Source organism: Rhinatrema bivittatum, chromosome 11 (genome assembly GCF_901001135.1).
Source record: "Rhinatrema bivittatum chromosome 11, aRhiBiv1.1, whole genome shotgun sequence".
Lineage (NCBI taxonomy): Eukaryota > Metazoa > Chordata > Amphibia > Gymnophiona > Rhinatrematidae > Rhinatrema > Rhinatrema bivittatum.
Genome location: NC_042625.1, coordinates 70,511,219 through 70,536,098, shown reverse-complemented (window position 1 = coordinate 70,536,098; position 24,880 = coordinate 70,511,219). Strand labels below are relative to the sequence as shown.

At 44.7% G+C, this 24,880-nt stretch overlaps 1 protein-coding gene across 1 annotated transcript in view; it reads right to left on the bottom strand.

The window, feature by feature from the left end:
- The window catches only part of NPAS1 (neuronal PAS domain protein 1), a 72,688-nt gene extending 48,422 nt beyond the window's left edge, over positions 1 to 24,266 (bottom strand). The window contains exons 1-3 of the mRNA XM_029619074.1: positions 24,092 to 24,266; positions 19,124 to 19,356; positions 769 to 851 (exon numbers count right to left, since the gene is read on the bottom strand). Of these exons, the coding sequence (XP_029474934.1) occupies positions 769 to 851; positions 19,124 to 19,356; positions 24,092 to 24,183 (408 nt within the window). The 5' untranslated portion in view covers positions 24,184 to 24,266. The remainder of the gene's footprint in view (positions 1 to 768; positions 852 to 19,123; positions 19,357 to 24,091) is intronic.
- Positions 24,267 to 24,880: the final 614 nt, after the last annotated feature.

Sequence of the window (24,880 nt, the reverse complement as noted above, 5' to 3'; positions counted from 1 at the left end):
GTGTTGGTTTAAATATTGGTTTTGTAAGAAGCAAAGTTGAAGATGGCAAAGCCTGGAATGGCCTGCTAGTAGAGGTGGTAACAAATTTTGAACATGCTTTACAGATATGTAGGATGGTGGGAAGGGGTTAAGAGGTCAGATAAAAAAACATGGGAATGCTGAAAATTGGATTACATATGGGAGTTTATATGTACTTTTACCTATAGTGGGCAGACTAGATTTATTTATTTATTAGCTTTTATATACCGGTGTTCAATTTGTAATATCACATTGATATCGATATTGTAATATCACATAGTTGTGCCATTTTGGTGTTTATCTGCCATCACTAACTATATTACCCTGAATCTCCAACCCATTCCTTGGGAAGAGCATCCATTCAGCCCTTAGAGAAGTCTCCAGCCAATCCTTGAAAGGATTGTCCAAGGTGAGCTTTGGAGGATCCTTCCTTAGGAGTGGTTATCAAGTCCTTGTAGGAACCTCCAACCAATCATTAGAAGTATCCAAGCTAACCTTCAGAATCAGCATTCAACCTTCTCCAATGCTAAGGAGAAGTAGCCATCCAGATGTTGGGAGAAGGGAGGTGGAGTAGGCAGTATTTTATCTTAATGGAAGCCTCCAATCAGTCATTTTTGGGGAAATAATAAACAACCCCTAGGAGGGAATAAGGAAAACAGCCCTGAGAATTAAGACTGCTTTGATCTCCCTTCCACTCATCTCTCCATCCATTGCCTCTTTCTCCAAATGTCTTTCACACTCCTCACTCACCTGCAGAATGTGTCCTCCCAGATGCTGCTCAATGATTTCCTTAGACAGGGATATTGAATCCCTCCTCCCCTGACTTCCTGCAACTGGACAAAGAAAAAAAAACAAAAAAACAAGAGAGTCAGCAATTTCCAATTTGCCTCCTCAATATTGAAAACAAGCCACAAGTATTAGGAGTCAAATGGCGTAAGATTGGCAAGGTGATGCTTATGAAATCAGAAAGGATCCACTACCAGGAAAGTGAATCTCAATGTAGCAAAACCACAGGTGGTGATGGTGGGGGAGAGCCAAACTATGAGGGTCAGGGAGAGAGTGTGGCTTAGTGGTTAGAGCAAGTTGCTAGGAGCTGCAAGACCCATATTCTTGCTTCTGCTGTTGACCTTAGGCAAGTTATGTAACCTTTCTATGCCTTAGGTGCCTTCTTAAGTTATAAGCTCTTTTGAGGCTGCATCCACAGAATAAATGGCCAGTCTAAATACACAGAAAAAAAGAAAAATATTTCAGTTTAGTCAACTCCAAAAGGTCAACAACTGTTGAGAGACATGCTGCTTGGGGGTATACATAGTAATAATTACAACACCCTGAAAAGGTAGCAATTACTTTTTAAATTATAAGTTATTCTCCTAGAGTACATTCATCCTTCATCAAATGAGTCTGAAACTGGTTTGAAACTGAGCAGATAACCATTGTGGCATGCTTCTAAAACTGGTTTTGGAATTTGTTTTCTGATCCATATGATGGGGGTAAAGTTAATACCGACTATACCGCGAGCCTCTTACAAAGGTTTTAAGGGGCACAACATTCAAGACATTAACTTATCAAGCACAAACTCATGCTTCTCTCATTTGTGAAGGATTTTTTTTCCCAAACTTGTAGAGCGAAGGGGGAACATGAACACCCCCCCCCCTCAGGCCCCCAAACACACCCAAACCTAGGAACAATATGCGGGGAATAAGAGTTTAGGGTCTTTCTGCTGTACCCTGGGGTTTTATAATAAGGATTTCAGTAAGCTCAGTATGTGGTATCTCAAAAGGATGTTCAGTTTTCAACTTGGATCCATAAAGTGAATTGTAGAATGTTATCAAATAGAAATTAAATGATTCCTAAATAAACCAGAGAGCTGGGGTCCCATGAGAGTCCTGTTCTGGTTTCCGTGTTAGGCTCAGATTTCTGGCTCTCTCAGCAGTGACAAGTCTTTCCTTGCCAATGGTCACTGGAAGAGGATATCATAAGCCAGGATCTAGGTTAAATGAGCAGTCATGGCGACATTGGCTCCAGGCCTACTGCTGCTCTGCCTCAGAGAGCAGTTTCAAGGACTTATTACTATCTATACCCCAGGCACCTTTGCATCTTCTGTCCAGCTTCTTGATTCTTTAGGTTGACTGACTGACTGATTTTGGCTCAAATCAGATTCTAGATCATGAATATGCACAACACATTTTTGGGTGGCCTCAGTGTCAATCTCCCAATCTGCCCTCCTTCCCTGTCCACCCTCCTCCCACAGCCAGCATGAGAAGAGAGAAGCAATGCTATCTCCCTCTGCCAAGGCTTCACTACAGCAGAAGTGGCAGAGGGTGGCCTTCCAGCCAAGGAGAGGTATAAGTAGACCATCAGTGGGTGGGAAAGGATGGATAAGTGCATGGGGGGAATAAGTGAAATATCTACAGTACCTGAATATAATCCACTTTGAAGCAAAACGAACAGCAGAATATAAATACCTAAGTGCAATGGAGGGGCATACATGTTGGTAATAAGTATATGGAGGAGGGTGGAAGGTACATAGCCCATCCCCATTGTGGCTGCCAAGTCATTACCTACGCTGTCTCTTTCTGCTACTCTTCCCACCACCGCTGTCTGGTTCTCTGCACAATTGCTGCTGCTCCATGGACCTCATGTGGCTCTCAGTGAATTTGCAATCCCCAGAGCTGTAGAAGCGGCAGCAATCTGGTGGAGAACTGGGCAGCGCCAAGGCTACGATGATGACAGGACTTGTGGTGGCTAAAAAATAAAACCATTGGTGGTCGTACTTGTGAAACGTGCTTGATCAATGGTTTGAAATTACAAGAACAATTAATAGAATGGGAGATGGCAGTGGATGGCAATGTAACACATTTGTACACCCCACAAGAATGGCTGTAATAATATAAGCAGAATATAACACATTTTAAAGAAATCAATAGGCAAGCCCCTTGGGAACAGCATCAGCGGCAGCAGTGTCTAGGGTAGATTGGGGGGGGGGAGGGGGAGCAGAGTTGCTTCTATCATTAGGCAATGAGGTGGCCACTTGAGGTGGCAAAACAATTCCCCCCCCCCCCAAAAAAAAGGCCCATGGCAGCCGCTTCACCCTGCTACAGACCCAAGATGCAGCATGGATTTTAATGATGTGCCCGTGAATTTTCCACCCTCCACCCTGTGGGCAGGAAGCTTGGAACCGCAGTGGCAGCAAAACAAGGCGTGCCCATGGGGTTCCCATCCCCCATGAACAGGAAGCTGAGAACTACGCGGTGCCATGAAGGGCTGGAAGATGGGACCCCTGACAAACCGGGGCAGTAAGGAGTGAGTGGGAGGGGATGGTGGGGGTGAGAGGGGAGGGGTCGTGAGAGGGGAGTAGTGAGGGGAAGGGGGTGAAAGTGAGGAAGCAGAGAAGGAACAAGAATATATGGGGAAGAGCGTGCAGGTACAGTAGAAGCAGCAGGCAGCCGCCTGGTGTGGCACAGCAGTGGCAGGCAGTGATAATTGCAACTCTTTGTTCTTCCGGCCCATGCACAAGCAGCAGCAGCCTCCACCTTTCTTCACGCAGCCGATGGGATTCCTCCTTTTCTCCTCTCAGGGCATGGGCCGACTCTGTTCCTGCTCCTTTCTTCTAGCCACATGGACCAATGCTGCTGATGCTTTCGCTCCTTCTGGCCACAGTGACTGCGCCTCCTCCTTCCCACCTGCACAGCACCTACGCAACACAGCTTCCTCTCCTGGTGGGCCCAGGAGCATTGGTCCATGTGGATAGAAGAAAGGAGCAGGAACAGAGTCAGTCCATGCCCTGAGAGGAGAAAAGGAGGAATCCCATCGGCTGCGTGAACAAAGGTGGAGGCTGCTGCTGCTCGTGCGTCCCAGAGGGTGAGAAGTGTATGTGTGTGTGTGTGTGTGTGTGAGACAGAGAGAACAAGCACCTACTGTATGTATTCGAGAGAATGTATGTGTGAACGAGAAAGGATAAAGTTTGCATGTGCCTCCCTTCCTCCACTAATCCGTGACAATCTCAGGCTGACTGGAAATCAAACATTCCCAGATATGGAGAGCAGGAACTTTTTTTTTATCCTTATTAGTTTTAATTATTGGATGTTATTTGATATGTCTGCTCTTTTGAAATATTTTATTGACTTTTGAGAACTTTTTTTATACAAGTTTAATTATTGAATGTTATTCTATTGTCAGCTGTCTTGAAATATTTGTTCTTAGTATGGTTTTACTCTTATGATTGACATTTTATATTTCTTGATTGTATTTGATGTTTAATGAAGAATGATTATGTTTCGGGGGGGTTTTTCCCCATTGTTGCACTGCATCTGGAGTCTGGTTTGTTACACTTTCCAGTTCAGTTTCTATTTATATTTTATTGTCACTTTATTCTGTACTTGGTGAGAGTCAATCTGTGTGACCGAGATGAGATATTCTACTAGCTTGTACTTTCTGTAGAGGGATCTATAAGAGCCTGCCTTGTTCTGTTTTCCTAATAGGAGGTGTATTGGTGTTTTAGGCCCTGGTGTAATATGTTGCAGTGTTGCATATTCATAGGAAGTTACTGTTTGAGTGCTGTCAGTTAGTGTTGTTTTGGTATGGGAGGTTTTCTATATAGTAACTGTAGTTCAGTTTACGCTTGGCTTTCTGAGGACCAAGCACACACCCAAAAGGGTGACAATAGGCTTAATACCATATGGGTTGCAAATGTCTTTTTTTGCTTTTTTGTGCTGGTTGGCAGTACAGCGGTCCATGTAAATATAATATACATGTTGTGATATTTTCTCCTCATAAGACAGTACTTGAATGCCCTTTTTAATGTAAAATCTTTTACTATAAATGCATATTTTTTTTATTGTGTATTTGAATGAGCCCCCCTCCCTCGCCTTTGCCCTCTCGCTGATTCAACCTGCGCTGCACCTTGGTGGGGCGCCATCTCGTTCCTCATCCTAGGCAGCAGATTGTGTTGCGCTGCCCTGGGAAGGTGGCATCCTGGAGCAGAGTACAGATCAATTTCTTCCATTCGCAACCAAGCCCGCCCACAGGACCTGAAGTTTAACGTCATCCTTCATACACATGGCCCTCCAGGGGCGGAGCAATTATCACGTGGGCCTCACTACAAGTTTTCATTATGGGGCATCCCCCCCAACACACACACACATGCACACACACACACACACACACGTGACAGTGCCAGGTATAGCCATCCCAGTCATGCAGTGCTAAATCGAGTCCTCCTTATGCCAATACCTACCACAAATAGAAACTGGTTTTCTACCTTTGTCCATGTATTTCCCATTATAAGGTTAGCAATCTTTCCTCTTGTTTGTCTTCTAAATCCTTTTCCTGGTTTTCTTTCCATTTTATCTTTCTTTGTCTCTTAGGTCTCTTTCTTTCTCCCTCTTCTCTTCTTCCTATCTTTCTTACTTTTCTCACACCCTTCAACCTTTTTTTCCCAATCTCCATCTCCCTGTCACCTACTCCTTCTCTCCCCTTACCTGCCTTCCTAAAGAAAAAATTCAATTCAATTCAACCTCTTGCTTGCCTCTCCCCATCTTTCGCTCTCAGATGCATCTAAGCCTTCTATCCCGCCTCTCAGTGAGCCACAGGTCCTCCATCCTCTCTTTTCAGTCTGTCCTCAGCATTCCCTGTTTCTCCTTCTCAAATTTTTGCCTTCATCTCCCTCCTCCAGTGCACTTTGCTAGCCTCACTCACCCTCCTTCAGTGCTTCCCCCCTCCCAGCCTCACTCACCCTCCTTCGGTGCTTTTCCCCTCCCAGCCTCTCTCACCCTCCTTCGGTGCTTTTCCCCTCCCAGCCTCTCTCACCCTCCTTCGGTGCTTTTCCCCTCCCAGCCTCTCTCACCCTCCTTCAGTGCTTCCCCCCTCCCAGCCTCACTCAGCCTCCCTCAGTGCTTCCCCCCTCCCAACCTCACTCAGCCTCCCTCGGTACTTCCCCCTTCCAGCCTCACTCTTCCTCAATGGCTTCATCCTCCCACCCTCACTCATCCTCCCCCAGCCTCATCCTCTCCCAGGCTGCAGGTCATTAAAAAAGGGAACAGGCAGCCGCTGGTTTTCAGTTCCGGTTTCCCTGCTCTTAGGGCCTGATTTTAAAAAAGCATATATTTGAGTAAGCGGGCTTTTGAAAACTGCTGTGATAGTACGTTACACTTACGCGCATTACTCCTTTGAAAATTGCCCCCTTAGTGTATAACTTTGCAGGCCAGAGCCGTTCAGGTACTGCAACACTAGGGGGCAGCAGTGATGGAGAAACATCTGCATATCCCCGCACACAGTTTCACCTATAGCTGCCACTGAAAGTGTTTCTAAGTCCCCACTGCTAACCTGCATTGCCCGCTGCTCTCTCTGTTGCACAAGTTGTGCAGGAACTCACCAGTATGTCCTTCTTTGGTTCCACTGGTGATCGGCCCCAGGGGTATCCACTCTAACTCCTCCTCTAGGACCTTGCACAGCCCAGCTGATTTGAGCCTGCGTGGCCTCGCAATAATGAGAAACACGGACACACATTGATTATGGCGGGGCCCCCTTCAGTCCATGGGTTTTGATGTAGCACCTTTTACCCCTCCCCGCTAGAACCTCTACCCCTGCATCCCTTTATAGGGTTTCCTCTTCACCCACGTCTACACAGGGCCAGATTATGATATGCTGAGGCTCTCAGCTACGTCAAGTTCAAAAGGCCCCACAACGTTACCAAAAAAGAAAGGTAAAACTTGAAATCTAGTAATTTTTTTAATACTTAGAGGTTGCAAGCTTTGCCTTAGATCGCACGACCTTAAATTTGGGTCTTCCCAATCAGACTGATCCAGTCCGTTTCTTTTTTTTTTTTTTTGCCACACTGCATGCAAGAATTTGTAATTCTGATTTCCCTAAGAAAAGTAAGAACTTCAAGCCCAGTGGGGAGAATTGGAACAAACCCAGGGCTGGATCGGCCTCTCCGGGTTGACCTGGTGAGATGGCAAACCTACCACCCGAAATCCAAAAGATTTAAGCAGGATCTACCAGCCAGAGCGACAGCATCTCTCTGAACTCCATCGTGCCAATGATTTTACTTCTAAGCAGCAAACACAGCGCTCCCTTGACTGACATCTCAAACAATAAGAACAGGAGCTTAATTACTGCAATTTTCTCTGTCATTTTGCTTTAATTCTTTCATATCTTTTCCTCTCGCTCTCTCTCTTCCCGTCTTTTGAAATAACCCCACAGGTCAGAAAATACACTCCTATAATTAAAAAACGTTTAGCACAGAAAATGGGAAAAAAATAGCTTTTAAAAAAGTTCCAAAGAGTATTTTATTTAATCTTATTAAAAAAATTATATATAGTCTTAAAATTACTGAGCCCAATATTCAAACGCCGGACTTATCCAGCTATCTGGCAGCCGCTGAATATCCGGTTATGTTCAGCAGATGCTAACCGGATAAGTTACTTCGCCAGCTGTCTAGCTAACCGGCTATCTTGAGGGCGGGTAGTGGGCAGATTGGGGTAGCACTACTTAGCCAGATAAATAGTGATTTAGCTAGATACGTAAACCAACTAAGTCTAAACCTGCTATTGAGCACATCGAGGCCTAGCTGGACAACACGTATCCAGTTAGGTAGCGTTTGTATGCGTATATTCAGCAGCATAGCCATTCCACCTAATATCCTTGTAACTTAGCCAGATAAACTATATCCGCTAAGTTACTTAGCCAGCTTGCCTTTAAATATAATCTACCCCCATTGTTTCTTTAATTTGAGCAACTGCTAAATAACTTTCTAGGAGCCCCCATTAGCACACAGTGGCTTTCAGATATGAAGAACATAAGTGCCCTGTTGAATCAAACCAAAAGTCCATTGAGCCCAGCATCTTGTCTCCGACAGTGGCCAATCCAGGCGGCGGATCCCAAAGAGAAGATTCAACACCTTGATGCTCATTCCCAGGGATAAGTGATGGATTTCTCCAAGTCTACCTGGCTAATCACAGTTTATGGCATTTTCCTCCAGGAAATCTAGCTGCGCTAAATGCCTCCAGGAACACATTCTAAGTGAAGGCCATTGTAGACAATACTTCAAAATCCTCAGCTCAGTGTATGGCGATTATCAAAAACGCAAACAGAATGGTGGAAATCATTCGGAAAGGAACAGACAACAAAACTGAGAATATCATAATGCCTCTATCTCGATTTAACATGCAACCATCCCTTGAATATTGTGTGCAGTTCTACTCTTCTTTCACCTTTCATCCCTCCAAATCACATTAAATTTTCACTGATGATAACTGTGTTGTTCGTACGTATGACTGTGCATGTTAAACTGCCTCACCCAGAGTTCATAATGCCCCCTCTTACAGTGGTATAAAAAGTTCAAAAATCAGTGAGCCTCCACAGAGATTCTCTCTTTCTCTCTCCTCCCTCTCTCGAAATGGGATTTGCGATAAATCCCGTTTCAGCCATAATGCACAGCTATCGAAATAACTACGCCCAGAAAAAAGACGTAGTTATTTCCAGCATTAAATCCTGCAATAGTGTGCATTACATTATCGCATACAATGTTAACCAGCCCTCATTTCCATTTACTCCGCCCAAACTCCTCCCACTTGAATAAAATTTCCAAATTTGCATACACATTTCAGATGCAGTGTTTATCGCATGCATTACGGTGTTACTGTGGGCATTAGAGCCCTAACGCCTGTGATAACGCTCTAATGCATTTTGATAAATGATCCCCATAGAAACATATAAATGACGGCAGAAAAGGACCAAATGGTCCATCCAGTCTGCCCAGCAAGCTTATCCTAGTATCTGCTGCACCATGTAGGTTACCCCCATGCTTATCAGTTTCCCAGACTGTAAAAGTCAAGGCCCTCGTTGGTTACTGTTTGAATCCAATTCCCCGTTATGCCTTACCATTGAAGCAGAAAACAATGTTGGAGTTGCATCAAAGTTTCAGGCTTATTGGTTGAGGGTAATAACCACCGCATCAGCAAGTTACCCCCATACATATTTGTTTCCCCAGACCGTAAAAGTCAGGGCTCTCATTGGTTGCTGTTCGAATCCAGTTCCCCTTTTCCCTCCTGATGCTTAAGCAGAGAGCCATGATGGAGTTGCATCAAAAGTATGAAAGCTTATTGGTTAAGTGTAGTAACTGCCACACCAGCAAGTTACCCCCATGCACTCTTTTCTTCATTTCCATCCTCTAGCCTTAGGCATCACAGTGTCTATCTCATGCCCCTTTGAATTCTTTCACAGTTTTCATCTTCACCAGCTCCTCCAGAAGGGCATTCCAGGCATCTACCACCCTCTTCATGAAGAAATCTTTCCTGATATTGGTTCTGGGTCATCCTCCCCGGAGTTTCATTTCAGGACCCTCTAGTTCTACTAATTTCTTTTCAACAGAGAAGGTTTGTTGATTGTTCATCATTAAAACCTTTCAGGTATCTGAAGGTCTGTGTCATATCTTCCCTGCAGCTTCTCTCTTCCAGGGTATGCAGTATGGGAAATAAAACCCTGGATCTAGAGGCAGTCATAGAAAAAGCCGACTTGGATGTAGTGGCTGTCACAGAGACTTGGTACACAGAAAACCATGACTGGGATATAGTTATACCAGGCTACAGTCTATTCAGGAAGGTCAGGGTAAGAAGGAAAGGAGGGGGTGTGTTATTATATGCAAAAAACAATAATAAAGCAACAGCAATGCTGGGCTTACGAGGTAAGGAGGAGGCACTGTGGGTTAATTTGGAAAAAGGAAATGGAACATCTATTTATAATGGTGAAATATGCAGACCTCCATCACAGGCAGAGGAGATGGATACAGTTTTGATGGAGGATATTCATGATATTGCTGTGAAAGGGGAGGTGCTATTGCTAGGGGATTTCAATCTGCCAGATGTTGGTTGGAACATCCCGACTGCAGTGTCTTCTAGAAGCAGGGAGATTCAGGATTCTTCACAAGGAGAATTGTTCTATCAACTGGTACCAGAACCCACACAGGAGGGGGGCGATACTGGACCTGGTGCTTACCAAAGGTGACGGTATCTCTGAGGTTGCAGTGGATGATCAGTGACCACCAGATGGTGTGGGAAAGTATTGGGGCGCAAGAGATGAAAGTTCAATCAAAGGTGAGTGTCCTACACTTCAGGAAAACTAACTTTCTTAAAATGGGTGAGCACTTCAAGGAGTCATTAGCTGGATGGGAAAATCTAGAGGAAGTAGAAAAACAGTGGGCAAAACTAAAAGGAAATATAAGGGCAACTAACCTTTTCATTAAGAAAGTAAATAAAGAAAAAACAGACTGGCATGGTTTTCTAAAGCTGAAAAGGTAAGGAAGGAAAGATTAGAGTTCATAAACTACAAGAGATCAGAGAAAGAGGACAGGCAACAATATCTGGAAAAGCTAAGAGAAGCTGGGAAAGTAGTCAGGAATGCAAAAAATCAAATAGAAGTAAAAATAGCAAATACAGTAAAATGGGGACTCCAGACCTTTTTTTTTTTTTTTTTTTAGATATGTTAGTAATAGAAAGACCTGCAAAAGTGGTTTTGTGAGATTCAGAGGTGAAGGGGAGGAATACATAGAGGTCGATGAGGATAAAGCAAAATTGCTTAATAATAATTCTGTTCAGTGTTCACGAAGGGCCTGGAGCAGGACCACATAAAACAAACACAAATAAGACTGGAAGTGAGGTAATGCTCAACTGATTTTCGGAAGTGTTTTCATGAATAGGTAACTAAACTTAAAGTAGATAAGCCGATGAGGCTGAATGGGATACATCTGAGGGATTTCCTGGCAGCTCTGCTGGTGACCTTTTCAGTGCTTCTTTAGAGTCAGGAGTAGTTCCAGAGGACTGGAAATGGGCAGATTTGGTTCCTATTCATAAAAATGGAAGCTGGGAACCAGAGACCAGTTAAGTCTGACCTCTGTGGTGAGCAAACTAATGGAATCGCTGCTAAAATAGAGGATAGTGCAGTTTGTGGAATCGAATGGATTGCAAGATATGAGGCAGCTTGGTTTTACCAGAAGTACAACGTGGCAGATGAATTTGATCAAGTTCTTTGATTGGGTGACAAGAGATTTGGATCAAGGGGAAGTGCAAGATGCAATGTACTTGGATTTCAGTAAGGCTTTTGACGTGGTTCTGCACAGAACACTTAGAAATAAATTGAATGACCTTAGTATGGGATCTAGAGTGACTGGGTGGGAGGCGAGAAAGGATAGTGGTAAACAGAGTTTTCTTTCCAGCAGTGTGCCTCAGGGATTGGTCCTTTTCAACATTTTCATGAGCAACATAGCAAAAGGATTGTCGGGAAAGGTTTGTCTTTTTGTTGATATCAACATCTGAAACAGACTGGACAGCCAGGAAAGTCTGGAAAACATGAGCAGGTATCTAGCAAAGCTCAAGCAAATGGTCTAGGGTCTGGCAGCTAAGATTTAATTTCTAAAAAATGCAGAGTAATGCATTTAGGATGCAAAAACCCAAGGAAGAGGTATAGTACTGGAGGTGAAATTCTTCAAAACACAAAGGAAGAGAGGGATCTGAGGGTAATTTTACCTGATAATCTTAAGGTGGCCAAACAGGTGGATAAAGTGACAGTAATAATCAGAAAGATGCTTGGCTGCATAGGGAGAGGAATGGTCAGCAGAAAAAGGGAGGTGATATTGCCCCTGTATAGGTCCCTGCTGAGACCTCACTTGGAATACTGTGTACAAGTCTGGAGACCGCACTTTCAAAAGATATAAACAGGATGGAGAAGGTCCAGAGGGTGGCTACTAAATTGGTCAGTGGTCTTCATTCTAAAGCATATTGAAATAGTCTTAAAGATCTAAATATGTACCCCCTAGAGGAAAGGCGAAATAGAGGAGTTATGATAGAGATATTTAAATATCTCAGTGGTTTCCTTGCACATGAGGCAAGCTTTTTTCAATGGAAAGGAGGCTGTAGAACAAGGGGGTCAGGCAATAAAGGTGAAAGGGGATAGACTCAGGAGTAATCTTAGGAAATATTTCTTTACTAAGAGGATGGTGGATGCATAGAATGGCCTCCTAGTGGGGGGCGGTGGATACAAAAACAATATCTGAATTCAAGAAAGCATGAGATAAATACATGGGATCTCTTAAGGGAGTGATGGGAATTATAAAGCTAAATTAGTTGGGTGAATGGGAAGACTAGATGTACCATATGGTCTTTTTCTGGCATCTTGTTTCTATGAACAAGCAAGGGCTGAAAACATGAGAATCTCTCAAAACTGCTGACTTTGGTATAGGAGTTTAATTGTACATACTCTGGCCAAAATGTGCAAGTAGACCGGTTAAGCAAAAAGACCTTGGATTTCGGAGACTGAGTGGGAACAGAACCAAGGCTTTTCATTGGATGTGTACCCAGGAAGGCATTCCAAAAACGGGCCTCAGCAAGCTGACATGATTCTTCAGTGAGAATCTGGACTTTCCAGAGGAGGAACATAGTAACACAATAAATGATGGCAAACAAAAACCCAAATGGTCCATCAAGTCTGCCCAGCAATGGTAGTAATTGCCGCTCCATGCAGGTCCCATGCGGAAATGTTACAGCTAAAGTTAGCACAGATTCTCTTATTTCTTCATTTCTAGCCTCAAGCCACTAGGCATCCTCTGTTTATCCCACACCCTTTTGAATTCCATTACTGTTCTTGTCTTCACCACCTCTTCCGGGAAAGCATTTCCTATATCCACCACCCTTTCCATGAAGAAATATTTCCTGGCATTATTCCTGAGTCTAACCCCCTTGGAGTTTCACTTCATGACTACTAGTTCTACAGTTTCCTTTCCATCAAAAAAGGTTTGATTTTTGTGCATCATTAGTTCTTTTCAGGTATTTGAAAGTCTGTATCATTTCTCTCATGTCATAAGAACATAAGAAATTGCCATGCTGGGTCAGACCAAGGGTCCATCAAGCCCAGCATCCTGTTTCCAACAGTGGCCAATCCAGGCCATAAGAACCTGGCAATTACCCAAGAAGATCCCATGTTACTGATGCAATTAATAGCAGTGGCTACTCCCCAAGTAAACTTGATTAATAGCCATTAATGGACTTCTCCTCCAAGAACTTATCCAAATCTTTTTTGAACCCAGCTACACTAACTGCACTAACCACATCCTCTGGCAACAAATTCCAGAGCTTTATTGTGCGTTGAGTGAAAAAGAATTTTCTCTGATTAGTCTTAAATGTGCTACTTGCTAACTTCATGGAATGCCCCCTAGTCCTTCTATTATTCGAAAGTGTAAATAACCAATTCACATCTACTCATTCAAGACCTCTCATGATCTTAAAGACCTCTATCATATCCCCCCTCAGCCGTCTCTTCTCCAAGCTGTACAGCCCTAACCTCTTCAGCCTTTCCTCATAGGGGAGCTGTTCCATCCCCTTTATCATTTTGGTTGCTCTTCTCTGTACCTTCTCCATCGCAACTATATCTTTTTTGAGATGCGGCGACCAGAATTATACACAGTATTCAAGGTGCGGTCTCACCATGGAGCGATACAGAGGCATTATGACATTTTCCGTTCTATTAACCATTCCCTTCCTAATAATTCCTAACATTCTGTTTGCTTTTTTGACTGCCGCAGCACACTGAGCCGACGATTTTAAAGTATTATCCACTATGATGCCTAGATCTTTTTCCTGGGTGGTAGCTCCTAATATGGAACCTAACATTGTGTAACTACAGCAAGGGTTATTGTCCCTCCAGAGTATTTATATTTAGGTCCTCCAATCTCCTCTCCTAAGTCTTCCATCCTATCTTTATCCTTTTTGAGATACAATCTCCAGACCTGAACACAATACTCCAGGTGAGGCCTCAATAAAGACCTTTACAGGGGCATTATCACCTCCTTTTTCTTGCTGGTTATGCCTCTCTATGGAGCCAGGCATCCCTCCGGCTATAGTTAACGTTTTGGTATATTGCTTCATATATCTTCAGATCATTGGACACTATCACCTCAAGGTCTCTCTCCAGGTCCGTACATATCCGTCTTTCACCCCACCCATCATATACAGCTCCTTTGGATTACTGCACCCCAAATACCCGACTCTGCACTTCTTGGCATTGAATCGCAGCTGCCAAACCTTTGACCACTCCTCAAGTTCTCTTAGATTGCCTCTCATTCCCTCTACTCCCACCACATGCCTTCCCTCAGCCGAGCACAATTCCTAGGCCATTATACATCAGAGGTACGACTTAATGGAAATCCTAATAACTTTGGGGGCCTAAGGAAATTTAGGAGACTATAAAAATGTTCGATCCCTGTTTTGAGGATCTGTTTCACAGATTTCAACACAGGTAGCAGACTCTTCTAATGCCAAGCACAGAGAGATCTTTATTCTTTTTGCTTGCTCAGTTACAGGAAGAACATCTAACAAGCAGCTACCTCTTGCTTGCCTCCTAGCCTTCTGATCTTTCCGGAAACACTGAATATATCACTCTGGTTGTCCTGCAAAGGTCTCGCTGATGATCTGAACCAGGGGCCTATGCAGTCTCGAAATCTCTCATCCTGTCTCTCCGGATAATTCCTTCTCCTTGCTCAAGAATGTGAGAGCTTTTAAGCATTTGGATGCGTGCTCCTAAAATGTATCTGTGGCAAACCTCTCTGCTTGCCAGGAAGGGCAGATATTCTCTGTCCTTCTCCTCCCGTTAACATAATAGATAAGTCACGGCTGTTTCCACATCAACTGCCATGAGACCACAATGCTTTCACTTTCTTGCCAAGGAACTGCACAGTTAAGGGTTTCATGCAGTTGCAGGCCCTGTCTTCTTTTCCCTTTTGCTTTTCTACTTTCCAGGCTTGGCCTTCTTTATTAAAAGGTTTGTAATGCAATCTCGGGCAGAGCTGAGAATTCGGTCAGGCTGTAGCTGGGCTGAGCAGCTGGTCGATAATCAAATCAGCTCGGGGTGCCCAAAGAAGAGGAAAAATTCATAGCCTGGAAAACAGCACAGTTCAAGCCACCAAGCTCTGCTGTAAGATTTTTTTTTTTTTTTCTGTCGTGGAGAAGGGAGAAGGAAGATGAGGAAAGCGGCAGTGGGAGAAAGAGATGAAAGTTAAGTTAAAAAGGAGACAGGAGAGGGGTGAAACCTGAAGTACTTGGTTATTGCTACCATTGAGCTTCTACGTACACTGGGGAGCTGCTGCACCGAGTGCCATGAGAAAACGGCGTTATTGACCACCTCTGGTTAAGAGGGCCTGATGCGAGAACAGCCAGAGAGAGGCCACAGGGGAGGAGACAGCAGCAAGAGCTGACCCTAGGGCTGTGTGGGGGGGGGGGGCCCCTTCTCGTCCTTCCCCTCCTGACCCCCTCTGGTAGAATCCTCTCCCCTAGCATGATCTTCTCCTTTGCCTCCCAACAGCAAGAGGAGGGGGGCATTACTTACCCTCGCCCACCCCTCCCTTTGCAGTCTACGTCTGAACCCCCAGGGACCTGCCAGCACCATGCATTCAGGTTTCAAATTGAATCTGGCAGAGAAGGCAGACATAAGTAAGAAGGTGTCATTCCTCCTTTGTCAGAGGTCACCTTCAGCAGCTGGAAAAGATCTTTCTGCAACCCCAGAACCAGGATGCAGTCCAGTGGGGACAGCCCAAGGGAAATAAAAATGAGTGTCCCACGCCAAGAGGGTTTGTACCAAAACAGAAAAAAGGATTTATTTACAAGAGTCCAAAAAAAAAAAAAAACAACCCCACAGTCCTGGCAATTAGCAAGAAAATGACAGAATGGTCCAGGAAAAACACAAAAGATCCTTCAGCAGTCTGTCAATGAAATTCAAGGTACTTCACAGATTACTCACAGTTAGTCCAAGGCCTTTGGACAAAGCCCTCTTCAGCTTCTCATCAGAGTCATCGACTCTCCTTCTGACCCACATTTCTCTCAGGTAGCTTGGTGTCCCCATCCTCCTGGCTAGCACCCAGTCAGTACTGGCAGGAACATCCCTATGCTCCCCCAGCAAACAGCAGCCATCCAGAGTCCAGCCCTGCTCCCCTGTGCCAACTCCAGCACAGACTCCCGAGAACTCTTAGTCAGGATTCCCCTCTCAATCTCTCTCTAATCTCCTTCAAACCCCACCTTGTGCCTCTTGGGAAGCACTTTTATGCCACTACAAAATCCATCCCCCTAAGGGGGAAAAACCCTCAGTCACTTGTGGGTCGTCTGTAGATTTGAACACTTCTCCTTTCCAGATCGTTAACAAATAATTTAAATATCCTTGGGGCACTCCACGAGTTACCTTTCGCCATTAGGAAAACTGAACATTTAGTCCTACTCTTGGTTTCCTATCGTTTAATCAGTTACCAATCCATAGTAAGATATCGCCTCCTCTCCTGTGGTGCTTTAGATTCTGATATTCAGCAGCACAGAGAGCGGACAGGTCATCCAGCTACAGTTAGCCGGATAACTCATCTGGGATAATCAGTGGAGTGCTGCTGATTTGGTTTTCTGCTGTTTATAGCTGAATAAAGTCCTAGTTAGCCAGATAAATTTATTTGGCTAACTTCAGGATTGCTCTCCGGCACGAATAACTGAATATTGGAGTTAGCCGCAGATAGCTTATTTGACTAACTTAACTCTGCACCAGAATGCCTCCTGGTTACCTGGATAAGTTTCATCTGGCTAACTATTTACGGGCCGATAAAGTAAAAATCGCAGGAGAGGGCCAGCGGTAAAAAGAGGCGCTAGGGACTCTAGCGCGTCCCTAGCGCCTCTTTTTGGACAGGACCGGCGGCTGTCAGCGGGTTTGACAGCAGATGCTCAATTTTGCCGGTGTCAGTTCTCGAGCCCGCTGACAGCCACGGGTTCGGAAACTGGACGCCGGCAAAATTGGGCGTCCGGTTTTCAACCCGCGAGCCGCAGGCTTATTTCAATTTTTTTTTTCTTTTTTTTTTTTTTACTTTCGGGACCTCCAACTTAATATCGCCATGATATTAAGTCAGAGGGTGCACAGAAAAGCAGTTTTTACTGCTTCTCTGTGCCCTTCCCCGGCGCCGGCATAAATTAACGCTTGCCTTTGGGTAGGCGCTAATTTCTGAAAGTAAAATGTGCGGTTTGGCTGCACATTCTTCTTTCTGAATCGTGCGGGCGCTATTAGGTTCGGGGGGGGTGGGACGATGAGGAAAAGACAGAGGGGCTCCTTGCCACAAAGGAATGAAGGAAAGGCCAAGATGAACCGGGGAAGGGGGGGGGGGGGGTCTAGAGAGACCCTGAGGTTATCTGCCATCACATCCTGCGTTTCTAGCAACAGCAAAGAGAGACTTCCAGGGAGGAGAGAGCGACACCCTGAGAAACCCAAAGAGTGAACACACGAGCAGCTGAAGAGAGGAGGCAGCGCTGCTCTGAGACGCTCACAGTCAAAACACTGCATAAACAGCTTAAGAGTGGTTATTTCTTTGTTGGATTTGTTTTTTTTGGGGGGGGGGGGAGAAGGGGTGTGTGACCCACAGATTTCTTCCTGCTCCTTTGGGCTTCCTTCTCAGTTAAAACCAGGGCTGGGATCTGGCGCCAGGAGCTCCCACCCCCCTATTTTCTATCCCCTCCCAGCTTGTTCTAGTCCAGCAGCTCCAGGTCTCCTTCCAGAACCTTGCAAGCATGGGCTGGAGATCTGGCTACCAGGTGCCACCTCTGTGCAGACCAGGGAGCGGAAGACTGTGCCAAAACCTGAATCCAGATCCCGCCACTGCCACTAAGTCAGTCGGCTGACCCAGCTATCTCTTTCTTGTTTTTTTGGTACTCCCCCAGTTCATGTTTTACAGGTAGGCTGCATCCTGCCACCTGTAAGTCATGTAGAGTTCAATACTGAAAGCTATGCGGCTATGTAACTTATCCGGCTATTAGAAGGGATATTCATTCAGTGTGACACGGCTATGCTGCTGAATATCCTCATAGAAGTCGCTACTTAGCCAGATACCCGCTGAGTTAGACCTGCTCTATGGCAGGACTAACTTATTTGGATAACTTAATCAGATAAGCAGTGCTGCCCCAATCTGCCCGCTGTCCACTGACTATCCAGCTATTCAGATAGCTGAATGAATCACTTATCCAGCTATCTAGTGGCTGCTGAACTTAACCAGATATTCAGTCTTACTTATCCTGCTGTCTAGCGCTAAATGGCTTTGGTGTTTGTACAGGGGTTCGTGCCAGATTTTAAAATTCACATCAGAGCAGTCTAGTTCAATGAAATCCTGCTCTGGATTGCTTGTGTAGAGAGTAAAAGTGTTTGGGGGCTTTTTTGTGCCTGGGAAGATAGAGCTACTGGGAGTCCAGATGTGTCCTCCTGCTTCTTATGGGCAATCTGGGGACAGCCTGGACGCACCAAGGATCGTGGACCAACCCCCTTCAGCTATGTGTTGGGGGGGTGGGAAGAGATGGCTAGCAAAAAGGCTTAGTTCCTGCCATCCCACTGCAGAACTGGCAGCTGCGTCTTCAACACATGTTACACGCCTGATAATTACCCCTTCTAATAATGATAGTAATCAGAACCCTCTGGAATCCTGGATTCTTCCACGGCAGTTAATTTGCTTAATTACAGACTTTGATGCTTGCTTTATTTAAATAGTGATTTATTGTGTTGCTAATCAATGCTATTTTTTGGTTAGGGATGTGTTGGAACTGAGGTTCCAGGTTTCATGGGCTGATGGGAAGCCCCTGGTTGTGTCTTTGTTGAAATGTTATCCTGGCGGCGCTATTACTGCCAGTGCGATCCGTAAGCCGCTGCAGTGCGTTTCTAACAGACCCCTGGTGGGTGCAGTGAGGTGGCCACGTGATGCCGTGGACGGCTGTGCAGCGTTACCCGGGGTGCGCGTGGGCCGCCGGTGCTGTTGTAAGGTGGTGAGGAGGAGATGGTGCCACGGCGCTCAGATGCCCTGCTGCCGGAGTGTCTGGCTGGGCAGTGGTGCCACGTTGCCGTGGTACACCGTCTTGTTACTACAGGTTCCTCTTTTGCCACAGCTTTCTTTACGTCACTTAAGGTGGCCACGTCACCCAGGCCGATCCAAACCCGGTTTTGCACCTCCTTGGACACATGGAAATATAATCCCTGCCTTTCCGGGGGCATCGGCACTCGGGGGACTGACATCATCACCGCTGAGCCCCCCCCAGCTTCCCCCTCCCTGGTTCCTTACCCTTCACAGCAGCCTCTCCGGAACTCAGGCCCCACGGCGGGTCTCCCTGGTTGGCAAAGTCTCTCATTCTGAGATAGCTGATGGTCAGTCGGACGATGGATGCCTTGTCCAGCTGACTGGTGATGGCCCCGGGCAGGGGCAGCATCTTCGCCAGCTCGTAAAATTCAAAATTTTCCTTCCCCCGCCGGGAGCGGGCTGCGTTCCTAGATTTCTCCTTCCGCAGAGCTTGGACGCTGGAAAACAAGGGAAATGGACTTTAGTGAATGGGCGAGATCAATCTTCTCCCCTTCTGTTTGTTAACAATGGCAGGGGTGGGAGGCTTTGCGGAATCTGTACCCCGAGCTCTAAGCGCGCTTCTCCAGTAAGAACAGAAAGAATATTGTTCCACATAGAAATGACGGCGGAAAAGGACCAAATGATCCATCCCGTCTGCCCAGCGAGCTTATGCCAGTATCTGTCTGCCGCACTGTGCGGGTTACCCTCTTGCTTATCGGTTTCCCAGATGGTAAAAATCAGGGCCTTCCTTGGTTGCTGTTTGAATCCAGTTTCCTGTCTCCTGTTTTACTATTTGGACATATTTTGCCTGTTAAGAAAATCTTGTCCTGTCCCTTCTCCTGCACATAATCCCTGCTGGACGAGCATTCCCATTGCAAGAACATCTTCTCAGCATGGACCTCTCTGTTATAAGAACTCCCCTTATAAGAACTTTTTTTTTTTTTTGCACGATCTTATAATACAGAACTCTCATTATCCCAAACATTTTCTTCCCCCCTTCCCCCTACTAATCGAAGAGCTTACAGGCATGTTAGACAGGCTGCAAGCTGGAGGCAGGATTTTTCTTTGGAGGCAGTGACCTTATCAGCTTCATTTGCAGGATAATAAACCTCGCAAAGTGCCAGGACTTGTGTGCAAAAGACGTCTTCCCCCCACCCAGCTCCCTAGAATTTACGGCTGTATTAACAGGGATACTTTAATGAGGGATAATGACTTTCAATTTACAAATGTCAGAGGTGTTCAGAGTAATTACTCGCTGCTTGCTCTCCGCAGGACCCGCTGTAATAGGGCAGAGCTGAGACTTGACGTGCCTTGTGCCCTCGTCGTTTGTGGGTTGGGGGGAAGATGGCCAAATGATTGCCTGTCTTGTGTTGCCCTATTTACCTGGTCCACCCCACTCCTGATTTTATGAAGCTCTGTCCTATCCTCTCTGTTGTCTCTCCTCCAAGGTGAAGAGGCCTATCCTGTTTAGCCTCTCTTCCTAAGGGAGCTGTCCCATCCCCTTTATCATTGCTGTTGCTCTTCTCTGTACCTTTTCTAGTTGTGCTGTATCGTTTTTTCGAGATGGGGACAAGCAGAACTGCACACAATCTATGCCAAGCCATTGTGATAGTCGCAGTTTTATTCTCCTTCCCTTCCAAATAATTCCTAACCATCTATTTGCTTTTTTGATCACCGCCACACACTGAGCTGAGGATGTTAACGTATTGTTCACAGTGACTCCAAGATCTTTTCCTGGGTGGTAATTTCAAATACAGAGCCTAGCAGTGAATACCTATAGTTAGGATTATTTTAACCAAGTGTAGTTTTGTTGAGGTTTTTTTGGGTTTTTTTACCTGTTTTAGTTCGTTTTATGACGTTTCCTCAATTTACCACATGCTAAAACTTGTAAAGGACTCGCAACAAACAAGTTTGTTTTATTCATTTGAAAAAGACACAAACCAACATAAGAACATGCCATGCTGGGTCAGACCAAGGGTTCATCAAGCCCAGCATCCTGTTTCCAACAGAGGCCAAAACCAGGTCACAAGTACCTGGCAGGATCCCCAGAGGCAGAGAGATTCCAAGCCTCTTATCCCAAGGACAGGCAGTGGATATCTGAAACTCCAGCTTAATGGTTAATGGACTTTTCCTCCAGGAACTTGTCCAAACCTTTTTTTTTTTTTTTTAAACGCAGCTATACTAATAGCTTTCACCACATCCTCTGGCAACGGATTCCAGAGCTAAATTATGAATTGAGTACAAAAATATTTTCTCTTATTAGTTTTAAATGTATCACCTAGTAACTTCATGTCATTGGTGTTTTCATGTCGTTTTCAAAAGGCTGCACGCCTCTATTAAATTTCATCTGCCGTTTAGATGCCCAGTTCCCCAGTCTCACAAAGTCCTTCTGCAGTTCCTCACAGCCTACTTGTGTTTTAACTACTTTGATGATTTTGGTGTCATCTGCAAATGTAATCACTTTATTCATTGTTCCCTTTTCCATTAAACAACACCGATTCCAGCATAGACTTCTGAGACATTATACTGTTCACCTCTCTTCCTCTAGTCATACTCTTTGATTCCCATCCTTTAACCATTTTCCAGTCCATAATAAGACATTGTCATCTATCCTATGACTTTTCATTTCCTGAAGAGTCGGTCAGGAATGGGGTAGAACAGGTACAGAGGGAAAGATTCATTAGCTTTACAAATAGTACTAGCACTAGGTGACACTCCATGAAGCTAACAAGCAGCAGATTTAAAACAAATCCCAGAGAGTTTTTTCATTCAACGCACAATCAAGCTGTGGAATTTGTTGCTGGAGATCAAGCAACAAGAAATTGATCTGTTCTTTCGTCTCTGTCAAGTACATCCTTCTGACTTGGATTGACCACTGTCGGAGACAGGATGCTGGACTTGCTGGATGCAGGATTCTGGACTTTGGTCTGACCCAATATAGCACATCTTGAGGCACATATTCAGCGCCTCTTAGCCGGATAAATTCCACCTTATCTGGCTAAGTATTTCTGTAACTAGGGTCACCCTGTAGACCTGGCTAACTTTAAGATAGCTGAATATATTTAGCAGTTTGTCCTTGTATTCTTACTAGCGAAAAGTGCCCGGTGTTGCCTGGGGTATCTGGTCTATAACAGCTTGTTATAGGTGTGTGCTTATGCCCACCTGTGTGTGTGTATGTGTGAACGTGTGGATGCTTGGGAGCCTCTGCATGCTTGGTTGTGTGTTTTGTGTACCTGTGTGTATGTAAAATAGTAACATAGTAAATGAGAGCCGAAAAAGACCAAATGGCCATCCAGTCTGCCCAGCGAACTGCTTTTGTTGGTAACTGCCACTCTATGCAGGTTATCCCTATGTCTCTGTTAAGGGTAGTAACTGCCGCTACCTGCAGGTTACCCCCAGGCAGAAGTGTTACACCTAAAGTTAACATAGGTTACCCCATTTCTCATTCCCATCCTCTAGCCTGTAGGGATCTGCAGTGTTTATCCCATGCACTTTTGAATTCCATTACCGATCTTGTCTTCACCTCTTCCAGTCGGACATTCCAGGCATCCACCACTCACTCTGTGAAGAAATATTTCCTGATGTTGGCAGTTTGATATCGTGACCCCTAGTTCTACAGTTTCCTTTCCAGCAGAAAAGATTTGATGTTTGTGCATCATTAATCCCTCTCAGGAACCTGAAAGTCTGTATCATGTCTCCCCTGCATCTCCTGTCCTCCAGGGCATCCATGTTCAGGTCCTTAGCCTCACCTGATATGGCTTTTGATGCAGACCCCACACCATTTTGGTCACCCTTCACTGGACTGCTTCCATCCTGCCCGTAACCATTTTGAGATGCAGTCTCCAGAACTGAACACAGTATTCCAGGTGAGGCTTCACCAAAGGCCCTAAGAAGGGCATTATCACCTCTTTTCCCTGCTGGTTATTCCTCTTTCTCTACAGCCCAGCCCCTCTGACTTTTACCTTGTCACATTGTTTTGTTGCCTTTAGATCACCAGGCACTCTCACCCCAAGGTCCCGCTCCCAGTTCATGCACATTAGTCTTTTATCCTCTATATCATATACCTTTTTTTTTTTTTTTTGTAGTTACTGCATCCCAAATGCATGACTCTGGCCTTCTTGATAAAATGTGTGTATGTGTATGTGTGTGTATGTGTGTGTGTACACGTTCACCTGTGTGTACTTGTGTGCATGCACCTTCCATTATTCAGGGTGCCACCTGGTTTCTGACTGACCAACACAAGCCTTGTGTTGTGTGTATATATATACATACACACACACACACACATATATGTGTATACAAATAAAGCATGGCTTTTTTTTTTCTAAATTCATGTTTGCTCTTCCCCATTAAGCCATGTTTATCCGTATGGCTAGTAATTTTGTTCCTAACAATAGCTTACAACAATTTGCCTGATACCAACGTGAGGCTCACTGATCTGTTGTTACTTGGATCACTCTGGAGCCCTTTTGAAAAACTGATGTTACATTGGCTATACTCTAATCCTCAGGTTCAGTGGCAGATTTGAATGATAAATTACAGATTCCCATTAATAGCTCTGCAATTTCAGATTTCAATGCCTTCAGAATTTTGGGGTAAATACCATCAGGTCCTAGTGATTTGCTACCATTTCAAGTACCAAATTATTCAAACACAGGCTCGAAGCAATGAAGACCAAAGCAAAAGGGATAGCCTTTCTTTCTGATGATTAAGAGAAAATGAAATAAATCATGGTGAATCTGAAAAAGCAAATTGTGTTGCTGTTTATCTTGTAAATTGTGAAGGCCTTTTGGTTACCATTGGAGTACTTATAAGTCTTGGACATTGAAAATCTCAAGAGAGCCTAAAACATTATTCAGTACACAGATTGCTCCTTACAAAAGTCTTACTCTGCTATGTGCCATTTGCTTTAATATAATAACAGAGGCAGATAAGGACCAGATGGCCTATCCAGTCTGCTCAGCAATCTTATCATATTTATTTGCTGCTCCATGCAGGATACCCCCCCCCCCCCACCCCATGTTTCTCTCAAGGGTAGTAACTGCCACTCTGTGCAGTAACCCCCAAGTCTATGGTAAGGATAGTAATATTTACAATCAATCAGAATCAAGCAACTGTGCCTACAAGGTTGAGACAGGAGATGGACTTGGACAGGGTGAATATCCCTGATGATTCTAGCAGAAATGTTCTTACCAGGGTACCGGCTGATTGTTCACCAACAGTCCTTGCAAGAAGTCCCACTCTACGTTAATGCGCTTCACCTCACTGGCATATTGGGTGGCCATCTTTGTTCCAGCTGTGTTCCCTCCCCCCAGTCAGTGGTGCCTCACAGCTGATTTAATGCCTTTTCTGAGGGGCTCTCACTGGAGAATCTCTCCACCTCCTATAAAAACAAGGGGCAAAAGAATCACCATTCTGAGCAGTTGTATAATTTATAAACAAACCTCTTTTACTACATCCCCATCTACACTACATCATTTTATTAAATCCTTATTACTACAGAACCATCATAAGAATTGCCATACTAGGTCAGGTCAAGGTCCAGCTGGCCTAGCATCCTGTCTCTGACAGTGGCCAATCCAGATTACCTGATAGATCCCAAAAAGTAGATCTATTTCATGATACTGACTCAAGGATAGCGATGACTTTCCCTAGTTTACCTGCCTAATAATTTTTTAATGGACTTTTTCTACAGGTATCTGTACAAAACTATTTTAAGCCTCATTATGCTAATCATTTTGAACATGTCCTCTGTCAACAGATTCCACAGCTTGACTGTGCATTAACTGAAAAAGTACTTTAATTCTGCAGGTTGTTAGTTTCCTGGTTTTAGCTGTATTTGAAAGGGTAAATAACCATCCTCTATTTACAGGTTCTACCCCACATATGATTTTATAAACTTCTATCGTCTTTTCTCCAAGCTGAAGTGCCCTAGCCTGTTTAGCCTCTCTTCATAAGGGAGCCGTTCCATCCCCTTTATTA